Raw genomic sequence first — 16,881 nt, 5'->3', positions numbered from 1 at the left:
AGTGTTAGTTTCATCCGCTGTTGTAAAATGGTGGTGTAAATAGTGGTGAAACAAAACGCAGAGAAACTACATTTTGATTGCACTGGTCCTTTAATGTCAGCACTCATTACGGACTGCTGGAAAATCCATCTCCAGCCATCATCTACTGTCCTGTTCCTTGCTGGTCCACATGCTGTATGTATTATCAGCCGTGCTGCACCTATCTAGTCTGCATCAGCTGCCACAAGCCATTAACTGATATGGTGTTATTACACATCCTGCATACATGTTTGGGTGAATAGGACTATTGGGGAATTCAGGCACGGTGTTGCTGCTATAGTAACTAAATAGTGGGTCAAATTTACCATAAAACACCTTTCTAGAAAGACTGCAGAGGCAGACACATTCTAACCAAGGCTTTCCAGCGTCCTCTTTTGGGTGGTTATCCTCAAGCCCACTCTTATTGCCACACGTGTTGCTTGGGCTGTTACTCTTCTCTATTTGTACAACTTCTTTGCCACTTTTCTTACAAGGAGCTAAAATGACTGTGTATGCTAATGATGGCACACTCTACAATGTAGCAGCTACAGCCAGTGAGCTCACTGAGACTCATAGCAAGGAGTTACAGTCAGTGTCAGAATGGGTAATTAACAGTAAAGCGGTCTTAAATACTTCTAAAACCAAAAGCAATGTATTTGGTTCAAAGCATGTTAGACCTACAGTAAACCTCAGCTGGAGTTGTGCGTAAAGGGGGTGACAATTGAGCAAGTTAACCTCCTAGGAGTAACATTTTATGGCCATTTATCAAATCAAGTGTTATTGGTCACATACAGGTGTTTAGCAGATGTTAGTGCGGGTGTAGCGAAATGCTTGCGCTTCACAAGTGAGACGGCGGAACAGGGGAATACGACTCCAAACCACCCCGCCGATGTTTTCCCTTTCACAATTGAATTCTCTATTTTCTTCCTTATAATTCCATATTTGTTTTTAGCTTTTTTGATGCACTTTATTTCTCTTGTCGCAAACGAACGGGGAACGGGGGTAGGGTTTGGGGGAGGGGGCAAGGAGTTGGGCATGGGGGTTAAAATAAATCATCGCCAATGTAAAAATCTGCATTCCTCGTGCCGATCTCTTACATAACACTGATGAGTCAAACATTCTGCATCGTATCGAAGAGACACTCTTTCTCACACACACACACACACACACACACACACACACACACACACACACACACACACACACACACACACACACACACACAGGGGATCTTTGCGACAGTTCTCTCTTTCAGACATCTGTTTTGTTGTGTCAGAGCAGGTGTCTAATTCACAAAAAAAACACAGTTTCTCCCCACCATTAAAAAAGCTCATTTGTAAAGCAAACGCTAATCTCCATCTTTGAAGATCACACGGCCCTCTGCTTATCGGCAAACAGCCAAACGGATATTAATCTCTCCCAGGTTTGTTGGTTAACTAAATATGCCGTCCAAATTATTTCACAGCATTCCTTTCAACGCTTTTATCCAGCTTTAGAATTAGGTGTGAATCGCAGCGGGTTTAACTGGGCTTCTAACTCCATGTGTGGATGACAAGATAGAAGCGAGGTAGAGGATTAGACAGAGAGGGAGGGGAAGAGAGGAGGGGGAGAGAACAGGTATTTCACAATCCATAACTTTTTGGTAGACGCTCAAAGCAATTTGAGCTAAAGCACTCATTCTCTCTTTTTGGTGTTTCCAATTTTCCACTCGCTGTTTTCGTAGTCTGATCAGGAGAAATCAGAGGCGCACTCTACTCTTTTCTTTCTTTCCAATTTACCAGCAAGATTACACGACTCTAGCTCAGATTCCATCTACTACACAATAGACATCACAGTATTCAAGGGAAGGCAGACTGAAGTCACTGCAATTGTGTTTTATCAGTGTCACCCATTTCATATGATGATATGACATCAGGACATAGGTCGAAGGTGGCTGATGGACAAAATAACCTTTTCACAATACTGAACCGAGTCCGAGATACCATAGTTGATGCTGGATAAGACCATTTGAAAAATAAAATATATCCGTTTCAGTTTAGGTTGGCACGATAGTGTGATAGAGTCAGCGTAGTCCAACTTCCAACACCAACTCATCTCTATGGTGATACCATACGACCGCACATGATACATTACTTTAATTATCCAAATGTACAGTACAATGATAAAGGTATACAGAACACCGTCATTTTGGCAATCACACTAGTAGAGTAGAAATAGTACTAGAGTAGTAGAGTAGTAGTACAGTTGTAGTGCCTGCTCCAAATAACTTAGGAGGAAGATTTACCTAGTAAAATATGGAAACGCTTATATTATAAAAGTGGAAACCCTTATATTAAACACCAATGCTGTTCACTAAGTTGATGGTTTATATTTAGAATAATGTTTTACAGCTTTGTCATTCTATTTTTTGTATCTTATTTGATTATTTTATGTATTTTACATGAGATAATTACAGACACCTGTGATAATCTGAAGTACCCCAAAAGGCCACTAGTTGTCTTGTGATTACCCTACATAGATCAAGAGAGTGCAGATGGACGAGAGAGAGAGGGAGTGAGAGAGAGATGGCTGAAAGATTTAAGTGGGAGTCCTGTGGGGTTCGGGCATTGGAATGCTGATGGTTCAGAGAGGAGAGGAGAGAAAGAGGAGGAAAATGACTCTACTGCATCATCCCTTCTTTCAGTCTGTCTAACACCTCAACATCCCTTTGAGGGATTGCCCAATACTATGTCATCTAACATTTACTATTGAACATGAATATTATAACATCAAGTGGCGGTTTCCTGGACACAGATTCAGTCTAATCCTGAACAAAACGTCTATGGATATTCTCCATTTTCAGTCCAGGGTTAGTCTTACTCTGTGTCCGGGACACCGCCCCTATGTATACAGATATAAATGGCGGAGTATGTTCATTCCAACATGATATATATGTTGTATGGTGTATATACAGATCAATTATGAGATGTATTCAATCAGACTCAGGACTATAGCACACTGACAATGGGAAAAGTCCTTAAAATCAAAATCTCTTATTAAAGGCTATTAACGAGGAGGCTAGAGTTCATTAAAAGTCAAATATGAGATTATTAGCATTATTAGGAGATGGATCATTAACTAGGAGCGCACTCCCATCTCTCTCTCCAAATTTCATGCACAGGTACCCCGCAACCCAAATGAACATGGCACATTGATTGCGTTACAAAAGAAGTCTCTTTCCAAACACTCTTATCGAATGTTATTTGTCACGTGCGCCGAATACAACAGGTGTAGACCTTACAGTGAAATGCTTACTTACAAGCCCCTAACCAACCATGCAGTTTTAAGAAAATACCTAAAAACAGTAAGAGATAACAATAACAAATAATTAAAGAGCAGCAGTACATAACACTAGAGGGGCTATATACAGGGGCTACTGGTACAGAGTCAATGTGCGGGGGCACCAGTGTCAAGATAATTGAGGTAACATGTAGGTAGAGTTATTAAAGTGACTATGCATAGATAATAACAGAGAGTAGCAGCAGCGTGGAAGAGGGGGTGGCAATGCAAATAGTCTGGGTAGCCATTTGATTAGATGTTCAGGATTCTTATGGCTTGGGGTTAGAAGCTGTTTAGAAGCCTCTTGGACCTAGACTTGGCGCTCCGGTACCGCTTGCCGCGTGGTAGCAGAGAGAACAGTCTATGACTAGGGTGGCTGTAGTCTTTGACAATTCATCACACACTCGCTCACTCACTCACTCACTCACTCACTCACTCACTCACTCACTCACTCACTCACTCACTCACTCACTCACTCACTCACTCACTCACTCACTCACAAGTATGCAGCTCTGGGTGTTAGACCGTATGCTGTAGTGTACAGTGTAGCAAAAAGTATTGCAACGTGAAATCAGATCTGATCTTCTTATGGGACACTAGAACCACCATAGGCCAACGGCCACTGATGTTTGATTTTGTTACATTTAAAAAAATCTGCCCCCCAAAAATCCTATGACCTGCTCCTTCCCTGACTTTTCCTAATTGTTACTATTTTACACTGCTCATTTGTCAAAATTTTGAAATCACAAACAGAAAAGTATTTTGAGTCTTTTTACCTGTTTTTTCACACCTATTCCTTAATCCGCCAAGACAATGTGCTGTAGGACGTTGGTACCGAGCCAGACGCTAATGTGTCTCTCTCTCTCCTCACCGAATGAATGACAAATGGATGAATGGATGATAATTGTGCACCTTACTTCACAATTGAATTTGAATTAGTGTCACGTCCTGACCATAGCTGTTATTTTCTATGGTAGAGTAGGTCAGGGCGTGACGGGGGTTTTCTAGTTTCGTTTTTCTATGTAGTCATGTTCTAGTTTTGTATTTCTATGTTGGGTTTTGTTTGGGATGATCTCCAATTAGAGGCAGCTGGTCATCGTTGTCTCTAATTGGAGATCATACTTAAGTAGGTTTTTGAGTTTGTGTATGTTTCAACTCTGCGTCACGGTTTGTTGTTTTGTTCTTTAGTTTATGTGTATGTATTGCATAGTTTCACAGTGAAAATAAAATGTGGAACGACACACACGCTGCACTTTGGTCCGCTCCTTCCTACGACAACCGTGACAGGGACAGTTTTATTTACTGTAACTCTATTACTAATCACTTGTATTGTAGGGAAAACGAAAACATACAGTAGGCCTTTAGAATAATGCAAAACATACAGTGCCTTGCAAAAGTATTCATCCTCCTTGGTGTTTTTCCTATTTTCTTGCATTACAATCTGTAATTTAAATGGATTTTTATTTGGATTTAATGTTATGGACATACACAAAATAGTCCAAATTGGTGAAGTGAAATGAAAAAAATTACTTGTTTCAAAGAATTTAAAAAAAGAATAATGGAAAAGTGGTGCATGCATACAGTTGAAGTCGGAAATAGACATACACTTAGGTTGGAGTCATTCAAACTAGTTTTTCAACCACTCCACAAATGTCTTGTTAACAAACTATAGTTTTGGCAAGTCGGTTAGGACATCTACTTTGTGAATGACACAAGTCATTTCTTCTGTTAGGCTAATTGATATAATTTGAGTCAAGTGGAGGTGTACCTGTGGATGTATTTCAAGGCCTACCTTCAACTGTATGTATTCACCCCTTTGCTATGAAGCCCCTAAATATGATCTGGTGCAACCAATTACCTTCAAAAGTCACATAATTACTTAGATTGCACATAGGTGCAAAACTAGTAACATAATAAACTTTACATTTTAATATTCTATGTATTTATGCAATCCATCCTTTACAATTGTTCATGCACTGGTGCTTTTGTTTAAGAATACAGCAAATCATTTCACCTGTGCACCTGGCTGGTTATATTATTATCTTTTTAATTTCTGCTTGGTCAAAAGAAGCTATAACTGGACTTTATTAATTACTATAACTCTATTACAAATCAAATCTACAAATAAAGTTGTTCAAATGGATTACACTGTACTGTTTTTATTGTACGGGAAACGAAAATAGGCTATAGGCCTATGTTTCTTCTAGAACTTCGTAGAATTACACAAAACACATCCTTGACTCCATCTAAACAAATAACTATTGTTGTAAAAAAAAAACATGTATTGATATATTTCAACAATATTTCTTCCTGCAATGAATCCTTTATAATTGTTTATGCACTATTTATCAAGCGTTGGTGCTTATGTTTGCTGCACCTTGTGAGTTGATATGCATCTGATGCTTATGCTAAAGAGGACGCCCGACAACGTTCTCTAGCGGGTACTTATAGGCTGAAAGGCCAAGCGGTTGTAGCGTTAAAATATTTCCTACCTATTGAACCCAGCACAAGATTTTGGCTATAGCTGAGTTGCTTATGTAGGCCTGTCATGTCCTACAGCTCTTGGCCGGCTTCTAGTCTGTCTCCCAAATGGATCCCTATTCCCTATGTCGTGCACTACTTTTGACCAGGGTCAATAGGGCTCCGGCCAAAAGTAGTGTACCAAAATATCAATTTTGGAGGCAGACTCCTAGTCTCCCCTCAAAGAACCAGCGTGATGGATTAAAACTCCACAAACCATAATTCATCATTACTGTCCCTCCACTGTGGCTTGGCGGTTAAGATTTTAATTGGTCGGTGGAGGGGTGAGTGTGCGTGTTTCACTGACTGATGTGTGTGTGCGTGCGTTTGTGCGTGTGAACGAGCTTGACTGACTGATGATTATTGCTGGTTAGGAGCCAAACGCCCTTGTCAATCATCGGCACCCCCATATCTCCCTCGCTGCCCCTCTAAATCTTTAGTTCTTTAACACCAGGAACATGGTGCAATAATGTTTTCTTTATAGCCTAATTATGAATGATTGCATCAGAAACTAAAGTGAAGTCCCCACAGTAGTTGCTCATTCATTCAAATGGCTTTAGTCTGATAGTCGTGAAATTAAACTTCACAAGACTAGTCAATTGACTCCTTTGAACCGCTACTCCAAAGACATTTGACTGGATGGGAGTGTGTATCTGTGTGTGTGTGTGTGTGTGTGTGTCTGTCCTTCCTGCCGAGTGTGTGTGTGTGTGTGTGTGTGTATTTGCGTGCTTGCTTGCCTCTGTTAGTCTCCAAGGGTCCATATGCCCAAGTCCTTCTCTTAGTAAGATAAAGCACCTGTCTACTGTCATTGTACTGACTCTATTCCCACTAGTCTGTTACACTGTCCGATATGAAGAGACTGCGAATACCATCAGTGTCCATTTAGCAGGGAAAAAGGCTGTGTTCCTTGACAGTTTTGCAAAACGATTCCATAAACAAATATATGTCGCAAAGTGCTGGCCTCGTAAAAGGTCTCATGGGGAAAATGACACCTCGCCGGCAGCCATTTTACTATTTTATGACCTCCTGCCGCTGCTGATCCTCTCTTTCCGTTTCCTCATCTCCCCGTTCTCCCTCTCTCTCTCTGTCTCTCTGTCCCTCTCCCCTCGCTCTCTTTCTTGCTCTGTCTCCCCTCCCTCTTCCCCTTCCACCTCTCCCCCTCACTCTCTCTCTCTCTCCAATAATAAATATGTTATACTTTATTGGCATGGAAAGTTAAAACACTTAGTAAACACAAAGTTAAACCCAATTTGTCTCTGTCCCTCCAGTTGAGGAAGGCGGTGATGGACCACATCTCAGACTCGTTCCTGGAGACCAATGTGCCGCTGCTGGTGCTCATTGAGGCGGCCAAGAGTGGCAACGAGAAGGAGGTCAAGGAGTACGCACAGGTGTTCCGGGAGCATGCCAACAAGCTGGTCGAGGTAAGTCACAATTTTTCCCCTTGTCCACCCCGGTCTCACTACCCCCCCCCTCCCCAATATCCCTTCCTCAGTTCCCCTTGTACTGCAGAGTCGTGATGTGCTTATCTGAGACACCATATGGAGGTATAGGATGTCAATAATGCATTCCCAGACAGTACAAGAGAGAGCAGGAAAATGTCAAGGAAGCTTCCACTTAGCTACTGTAGATCAAAATGAAAAGTTTGTTAGTCAGTCATTTTTGTTTGTCAAAGTTCAAAAGGTCAAAGTCAGAAGGTAATTCTTATTGCATTACTATGTATACGTTACCAGTAGAAAGCCGCACTATCATGACATTCAATAAGAGAGCTATAAGCAGACATATGGGGTGCAGTCTTCATATACCTTTTAAAGGGGTTTTCAAGTTTCATTGACAGATTAAGGATAGATATGTAGGATATAGCAGAGAAACTGGGTGGCGGAATGAGGGTTCGAACCACTGACTCCAGGAACAGATGTGGTCTGGGGTCAGCAGCACTAGCACTAGACCAGCCCTAGGTACACCTTAATGTAGCCTTGATCTAGTAAGGAACAGACACCTTTGTTTGATGTATTATGGTCACATAACACACATAAATGCTATTACCCACACACCCTTTTCACATCGACACATACATTTCATACACTCTCTATTATGTCTAGATCAAAGAGTATCTGGCTGCCAGACAGCTCATGTGTGCTTCCCAAATGGCAACCTATTCCCTTATGTAGTGCACTATATATTTTTTTAACCCTATGGGTCCTGGTCAAAAGCTGTGGACTATGTAGGGAATAGGGTGCCATTTGGGACGGAACCACTTTCTGACAGCCAGGCAAAGTGCACTCTGTTCTGGTGAAGATCGATTCTGAGTCACGGTTGCCTGGCAAGGTTAAAGTAATTCCGCTGCCTAAAAATAATAAAGCACCCTTTGCTGGCTATAACAGCCGCCCAATCAATTTGCTTCATGTTCTTAGTAAACTGAAGGAGAAAATTGGGTTTGACCAAATACAATGGTATTTTTAACTACTGACTTCCAGCATGCATTTAGATAAGGGCACTCAACTTGTACTGTATTGACTCAGATGACAGATGATTGGTTAAAAGATACGGGTAATAAGATGATAGTTGGAGCTGTATAGTTAGATTTAAGTGCAGCCTTAGCCAGTAGAACCCAGAGAGTGTTATTCAATGGAAGCTTCTCTAACACCAGATATGAACAGTACGGTGTCCCTCAGGGCAGTTGTCTTGGGCCGTTACTCTTTTCTATTTTTACAAATGATTTGCCACTGGTTTTACACAAAGCTAGAATGACCATGTATGCGGATGATTCCACACTCTACATGTCAGCACCCAAAGCCAGTGAGCTCACTGAAATTCTAAATAAGGAGTTAGAGTCAGTATCAGAATAGGTGTTAATACTAAACTGGTCTTAAATACAACTAAAAATAAAAGCATTGTATTTGGTTCAAATTCTCAAAGACCTAAAACTCAACTGGAGTTGAAGAAGCTAAACTCCTAGGTATAACATTGTATGGTCAATTATCATGTTCAAGTCATATTGACAAAGTTGGTGTGAAGATGGGGAGTGGTCCTGTGTAGCTCAGTTGGTAGAGCATGGTGCTAGCAACGCCAGGGTTGTGGGTTCCCATGGGGGACCAGTATGAAAAAAAAAATTATATATGAAAATGTATGCACTCACTCAAGTCGTTCTAGATAAGAGCGTCTGCTAAATGACTAAAATGTAAAAAGAAGTGAGTATATCTGTTATAAAAAGATGTTCTCTGTTTTTGACACAAAAAATCAACTGTATTAGTTGTTCAGACTCTGGTCCCATCTTGATTACTGTCCAGTAATATGGTCAAGTGCAAAAGACCTAGCCAAGCTGTAGCTGGCTCAAAACACATACAGAACTGACATCAACAACATGCATGTCAGTCTTTCCTGGTTGAGAGTTGACTAGATTAACTGCATCAATACTTTTTAGGGTGAGAAATATTATTGTGTTTACATTTCCAAATTGTCTGTATAATCAACTTACATATAGCTCTGACAGACATACTTACCCAACAGACATGCCACCAGGGGTCTCTTCACAGTCCCCAAATCCAGAACGAATTCAAGACAACGCACAGAGCCATGATCACATGTCAAGTTACTCAAGCAAACAGCAAAAAAAAATAAAAGAATAAAACACCATACAACTCAACGCCTCTTCCCAATCTGACCTAGTTGTAATGTTTATATTAACGTTTGTAAATGTATGTAAATAGTTTTTTTGTCTGTAATGTCTTTTTTGTTACGTGTCAGACCCCAGAAAGACTAGCTGTCGGTCGCCATTGGCATCGGCTAAAGGAGATCCCAGTAAAAAAAATGTACCATTCACCCCCATGAGGCTGAGTTCCCTCTTTCTCTGTCTTAGTCTCTCTCTCGCTCTCTCTCTCTGAGGGTTCGAGCACTCCACAACTCCTTCTCTTCCGAGAAATGTTCAGTTCAATTTGGGCTTGAGTTTACATGATGTTCCCTCTATGCTCGTTGTAACGTAATAGAGGAATAAAGAAATGATTGAAACGGAATGTAAGTGGAGCTCTTTGATCGACGGGCAGGCAACATTCAAGGTCATCCCGTTATACAGTGAATATTATTATATAACATTTTTACGAACAGAAACTTTCCCCTTAGTTGATCCTGCTTCAACTGTTTTTATCAACTCAGGGCAGTTGGGAAACTGATGCTGTATCCTAAACGGCACCCTCTGTGAAGGGAATAGGGTGCCGTTTGGGACTCGGCCTGAAAGAGAGCGATAGCTTGCCCTTAGCCTTATTAACATGATAACCTGTTTGTTTTCATCTGAGCTTGGTCCCCTTCCTGAAAGACTCGCGCGTGCACGCGCACATACACGCACACACACATTCATTGGCCTTCTACTAGTACGTGACATATCAATGGCTCCTTCCCAGACAATGGGTGGGAAGGAGGAGTGAAGGTTATTAAATGATTTGCAGTTGCTGTAGTGGAGCCGAAATGAAGGGCTATTAGAAGGGCATTTAGCTTCGAAACACCAGTCAGCCAGGCAGAATGCAGTCTGACAGCCCACACACACTCAAACACACACACAAATAAGCAGGAACATGCAGGTAGCCTAGTGGATAAAGCGTTGGACTTGTAACCGAAAGGTTGCGAGCTCAAATCCCCGAGCTGGCAAGGTAGAAAATTGGTCGCTCTACCCCTGAACGAGGCAGTTAACCCACTGTTCCTAGGCCGTCATTGAAAATAAGAATTTGTTCTTAACTGACGTTTGTAGTTAAATTAAGAGTAAAAAAAAATAGGCACGTACATACCACCTACAGTATGTGTCGTGGGGTTCATGTTTTTTTTTAATGAAGGGTCATTTATGGTAATCCTGGGATGTAGTCTTCACTAGCATTTGACCCAATGTATACACACACTCACACACCACACTCACACATTATCTCCATACAGATGGATGGCTTAACGTGTTAGTTCAACGTCGGTTTCTTAACCTCTTGGGGCTAGGTGGGACGCTAGCGTGCCACCTGTGGTGCACTCCATCAACAGCAGGTGCATTCAAGAGCGGCAAATTTGAATCCAAATAAATGTCAAAATTCAAATTTTTCAAAAATACAACTATGTTACACCATTTGAAAGATAAACATCTCCTTAATCTAACCACGTTTTACGATTTCAAAAAGGTTTTACGGCGAAAGCATAAATTTAGAGTATGTTAGGACAGTACATTTACAAGAGTTGTGTGTAATGTTTTGTCAAGTCAAAGACAGGGTCACCAAAACCATAAAACCAGCTAAAATGATACACTAACCTTTTACAATCTCCATCAGATGACACTCCTAGGACATTATGTTAGACAATGCATGCATTTTTAGTTCTATCAAGTTCATATTTATATACAAAAACAGCGTTTTACTATGGCATTGATGTTGAGGAAATCGTTTCCCTCCAATAACCGGCAGTCAAGTCAGCGTCACAAATTAAATAATTAAAATTAGAAAACATTGGTAAAATATTATATTGTCATTTAAAGAATTATAGATTTACATCTTTTGAACGCAATCAACTTGCCAGATTTAAAAATAACCTTACTGGGAAATCACACTTTGCAATAATCTGAGCACTGTGCCCAGAAAAATACGCGTTGCGATACAGACTAGACGTCATGTTGGGGAGATCTAAAATCGAAAATACTATGTAAATAATCCATTACCTTTGATTCTCTTCATCAGATGTCACTTCCAGGTATCACAGGTCCATAACGAATGTAGTTTTGTTCAAAAAAGCTCATCATTTATGTCCAAAAATCTCCGTCTCGTTAGCACATGATGTAAGCCAGCCGGACTTCTCGTCATGAACGAGGGGAAAAAATATATTTCCGTTCGTTCAAACATGTCAAACGTTGTATAGCATAAATCATTAGGGCCTTTTTTAACCAGAACATGAATAATATTCAAGGTGGACGAATGCATAGCCTTTTATAACGTATTGGAACGAGGGTACCCAACATGAAGTAGCGCGCAGGTGTCTAATGGGACATCACCGTTCCATGGCTCTTGTTCGGTCAGATCTCCCTCCAGAAGACTCAAAACACTTTGTAAAGGCTGGTGACATCTAGTGGAAGCAATAGGAAGTGCCAAAATATTCCTAAACCCCTGTGTTTTTCAATGGGATAGCTTTAAAGTCAATACAACACATCAGGTATCCACTTCCTGTCAGAAAATGTCTCAGGGTTTTGCCTGCCAAATGAGTTCTGTTATACTCACAGACACCATTCAAACAGTTTTGGAAACTTTAGAGTGTTTTCTATCCATATATAATAAGTATATGCATATTCTAGTTACTGGGTAGGATTAGTAACCAGATTAAATCGGGTACATTTTTTTTATCCAGACGTGCAAATGCTGCCCCCTAGACCCAACAGGTTAAAGTGTATTTAGTTGCATTTGATAGCACCGCGTCTGAAAGTACTGCACATCATGTACAAATAAATGGATCGCAATCGCACACACCCTATTAGTTTAATGGCAGTATTTATATACACATTTCCCTTCTTTTGGATGGCAGAGTATGTTCTAAGTGTGCATTATACACATATGAATGAACGGGCAATGGCATGTGGTGTTATTCGTATGTTCATATACGCACTTAAGCTGTGTACACTACACAACTTTCAAAATCCTAAAATCGCTGACCCTCTCACGTTAATCAACCATCTTTCCTGTAGTTTTTTGTGTGTTTGCGAACATAGCGGTGAGCACACTGAACGATGTGGCACAGACTGGGGGGTTCACACACACCAAGATTCTTCACTTGGTCGTGAGGATTGTCGATACCACGCTGTCTCGCAATAGCAATGATGCGACGATGCGATTAGATTTAACGTAGATACAATGAGATGTGGCTCAAAGCAGCATCATAAACATTCAGTCAGACACTCACACTCGCTGTACAGAGTTGAACTATCTAGCCGACATTTTGAATTGAGTAACATTGCTTGTGAACTTCAGAGCTGTAGCAATTTGACGCTTTGGCTTTTGTTAAAGTACAAACGCATACTAGTAGTAGTAGTCATGGCTTCTGCTTGAGAGTCTACACATTCTGGGTGACGCTAAACAACGTCATCGTCTCACTGGCTTCTTTCTCTGGCGAGCTCTCATTGGCTATTGCTGATCACCGTTCTCAAGACTTGTTCGTTGCACATTAACGCTACAAGAGCATTGCAGATTTTGTGCCGATAAAATCCAACGTTTGGAAATATCGGGACGCCTGGGACTGCTCTAACACGAGATCGGTAGCCCTCAGATTGTGTCTCTGACCTGCTCACATTGAACGAGTGTCAGTCAAGGCCACGTGCCCCCCGAGTATGCGACGACATGGGTTTTTTTGTCGCCGATCTCAAAAACTTGTCTGGGACAGCTAAATCGGGGGCCAAAATCATGTAGTGCACACCCGGCTTTAGATGTGTTTGATAGCACCATATTGTGATGGAAGTAGGTTATGTTCAAATAGATGGCTGTGTATTGGCGTGATTTAATTAGATCTAATGTATGTATCGCTATAACTCTCTGATCTCGTCAGAAGCTGCTATACATAGTTGATATACATACCTGGCATAAATTTCCCACGCATCCATTTTCTCTAAGAAAGTTGTGTGTTATCAAAAGTCATTGTCATTTGCCGTCATTGTCATTTGTCATCGTTGTCATCATCATCTTCATCATCATTACAATGCTGTTAGATCCTACTGAAGAAAGGAGAGACATACGTGTAAGCTATTAGCCGGTTGCTCCCTCCCTCTAACTCACCGAGGTCAACATTGATCAGTGTTCAGTATCAAACGGGTTGTTGCCATGTTGGATCTGCCCTTCATCAAGCCTTTTTTGTCTCTATTTGATCTTGTCTGTCTCGGGCCCCAAGTTTCTCCTCTCGCCCCTAGCCCCGGGCCCTCTGATCACCTTGCACAGTCCCAAGTTCAACCTCACCCCCACTCCCCCCTTAATCGCATCACCCTCATTAGCACCTGCCTGACCAAGGCAGAGGAAGCCACTAATTACCAACAAGATAATTTGATTGGCTGAGACTGGAGAGGACCGGAGAACAAAGGGGAAAAGAAGACATAATAAATATAATGTAATAGACCTCAGCGCTGTAGAAAGGAAAATATTTATGATGAACTTTTGTATGAACTTAATTAGCACAAATTGGATTGGGGCTTTTGGAGTTAGGAACACACTCGCTCTGTCTGGTTCGCCGTCAACCTCCACCCCACATCAGCCTCTTTATTTCAACTTTCAGGTCTTAATATTATGGAATGGGACAGCTTTTTGGCAGGCGGGAAATGTTACTCCGTGAGTTGGCCAAGGAATTGGACCTAACTGGCTGTGGCTGGGGTTTGGGATATACGGCGTATGACAAGCTTTAGCTACACTTCTCATCATTGTGATATTGTACTGCCAGTTGCCCAACTTCAGCCATAGTATGCACTTATTCATAGGGAGAGAGGGAGAGGGAAGGAGAGAGAGAGGGATAGTGAGAAAGATTGACAGTGACAGAGAAAGATTGACAGAGAAAGAAAAAAGGAAAAAAAGAGAGAAACTATTAGAGACTTCCAGTGTTAGGGTTCTGTTGGCCAGCTACAGTGGTGTAAAGTACTTAAGTAAAAATACTTTAAAGTACTACTTAAGTAATTTTTGGGGGTATCTGTACTTTACTTTACTCTTTATATTTTTGGCAAATTCTACTTTTACTTCACAACATTCCAAAATAAAATAATGTACTCCATACATTTTCCATGACACACAAAAGTACTCGTTACATTTTGACAGGAAAATGGTCCAATTCACACACTTATCAAGAGAACATCCCTGGTCATCCCTACCTCCTCTGACCTGGCGGACTCATTAAACACAAATGCTTTGTTTGTAAATTATGTCTGAGTGTTGGCTATCCGTCAATAAAAAAAGCAAGAAAATGTTGCAGTCTGGTTTGCTTCAAATAAGGAATTTGAAATTATGTATACTTTTACTTTACTATAGTACATTTTAGCAATTCCAGTTACTTTTGACTTTCACTTTTACTTGAGTCATCTTCTATTAAGGTATCTTTACTTTTACTCAAGTATGACAATTTAGTTATTTTACCACCACTGGCCAGCTACACTCCCTGTGTTAGGGTTCTGTTGGCCAGCTGCCCTCTCTGTGTTAAGGTTTTGTTTTCCATCTGCTCTCTCTGTGTTAAGGTGCTGTTGGCCAGCTGCCCTGCCTATGGTAGGGCTGGCTAATTATGTGGCTACAGATCTCTCATCAAATCCCAACACTCCCGTAATGAGTCGTACCTCTCCCTGACCCGCCATCCCAGAAAGACTTCCAACGAGGAGAGCCTCGTCCGGCTTCAAAGACCAAAGCCGCCGCTATTCCCTCCCTCCCTCCCCTTCTCCTTCTCTCCTTCTCCTCCACTATAGTTGATACCCTATTAATTATCTCTCCCTCATTAAACAATAAAGGCTCTCAGTCTCCATTATATTAGCGCTGACCAAAACCCTGACACGCTCTCATTAACTGAAACACAGGATGAACATTATTTAGTCCCAGCTATCAAATTGCCTCCCGTCTTCTGTTCTGGGGAAACATTTATTTTATTATTATTGTGAGGCGGTAGTATATTAGCTTGGTCGTTACCCCTGTTGGACATCACAAGGACGTTGCAGTCCATCACTATTCCAATGTTAAAGCAAGGTCCCGTCCCTGACCTTGGCTCGACATTGGCAGGAGGCCACTCTGGAGAGAGACTCATTATGGTCCCATCCTTAGGGCCTTTTTCCTTTGTGTTTCTGTGCAGGACCGTCTGAAGATGGCTACCTCTGCCCTCTTCTCTCTCAACTCTATACTAACCAATCAGTGCCTGCCTCTGTACTCCTTTTGTCTGTCTGAAAGAATTCTAATATGTGTTGCTATTTTTCTTTCACCTATTTTTTCACAATGGGCCAATGTCAGTATTAGTGCACGGTCCCATCCTTTCCAGTTTGAATCGTTCAGATAATGTGTATGAGATAGGTTAGGGTTTTTCCCTCACAAATTAGCCACAACACGATACAATAGAGCTACCTGTTTAAAGCTAACAGCCATGCCGTGCTTACCGGTTAAAAAGGACTTATGGCGGTTAAAATCCTGAGACAAATCCCCTTCTCTGGCCTTGTGTCCCCTGAACTTGCCCCCTAGCCTCACTTCTTGGACCACATGCAGTCATGACCCTTCTCTTACCTCCTCTTCCACCCCATATTCCATTTTTTAATCTCCTTCCCCCATTTTCTTGTACTCTGACTCCCACTTCAAAGCAGCCACATTTGCTTCACCAGTTCTACCCCCCTCTCTCTCTTTCTCTCTTTCTCTCTCTCTCACTCTTTCTCTCTCTGTCCCTTTCTCTCGCTCTCTCTTTCTCTCTCTCCCTGTCTTGTTCCCTGCCTGTCCTCATTAATATGATGTCTCAATGGTCCCAGTCCTCAATCTGTGGTTTATTTGTAGTACGACGTCCCATGATAACATTACACCCCTTTGTAGTGCTTTTGTCCCTTAACTCTCTGCTTTGAATAGCATTTGTTTTACCCCTACTCTTGATTTAGTTTCTCTGTCTCTTAATATTTGAACGCTAGCTCCTATTAATAATGCATTGTTTACAATAGGCCCAGTTTAAAAAGAGTGGGTTTTAATAAAGTTGGAAGGCACTGCCTAGTTACATTTTTTATATTTGATTTTTTATCTTAGACGATTACTATCGCTGGGATTTTAGAAACCATAAAATAGCTATGTATTTTTAGCCTTAGTTATTCCTGCACTTCTAGCCCGACCTTTAAGAATCGTGTCTTAAATGGACTTCACTGCCCTATACAAGTGAAAAGTGAAAAGCAGCTGTCCATGTTGTTCATTGGTGTTTCTCTTTAAACTATAACCTGGACTAAACCAAAAGCAGTCAAAGGCTAATAGACTGTAACCTGTAATCTTACAAGTACATGGAAGCGCACATCTCCCCTGTCCATTTTCTATGTAATCAGCAGTAATAAGA

At 41.2% G+C, this 16,881-nt stretch overlaps 1 protein-coding gene across 2 annotated transcripts in view; it reads left to right on the top strand.

Moving 5' to 3' along the window:
• The window catches only part of LOC106609934 (catenin alpha-2), a 756,904-nt gene that overhangs the window by 587,308 nt on the left and 152,715 nt on the right, over positions 1-16,881 (top strand). For both annotated transcript variants that reach the window (XM_045722643.1, XM_045722644.1), the window contains exon 9: positions 7,125-7,277. In XM_045722643.1, coding sequence (XP_045578599.1) covers positions 7,125-7,277 — 153 coding nt within the window. The remainder of the gene's footprint in view (positions 1-7,124; positions 7,278-16,881) is intronic.

The sequence above is a fragment of the Salmo salar genome, chromosome ssa08 (assembly GCF_905237065.1).
Source record: "Salmo salar chromosome ssa08, Ssal_v3.1, whole genome shotgun sequence".
Taxonomy (NCBI): domain Eukaryota; kingdom Metazoa; phylum Chordata; class Actinopteri; order Salmoniformes; family Salmonidae; genus Salmo; species Salmo salar.
This window is presented reverse-complemented; position numbering and strand designations above follow the sequence as displayed.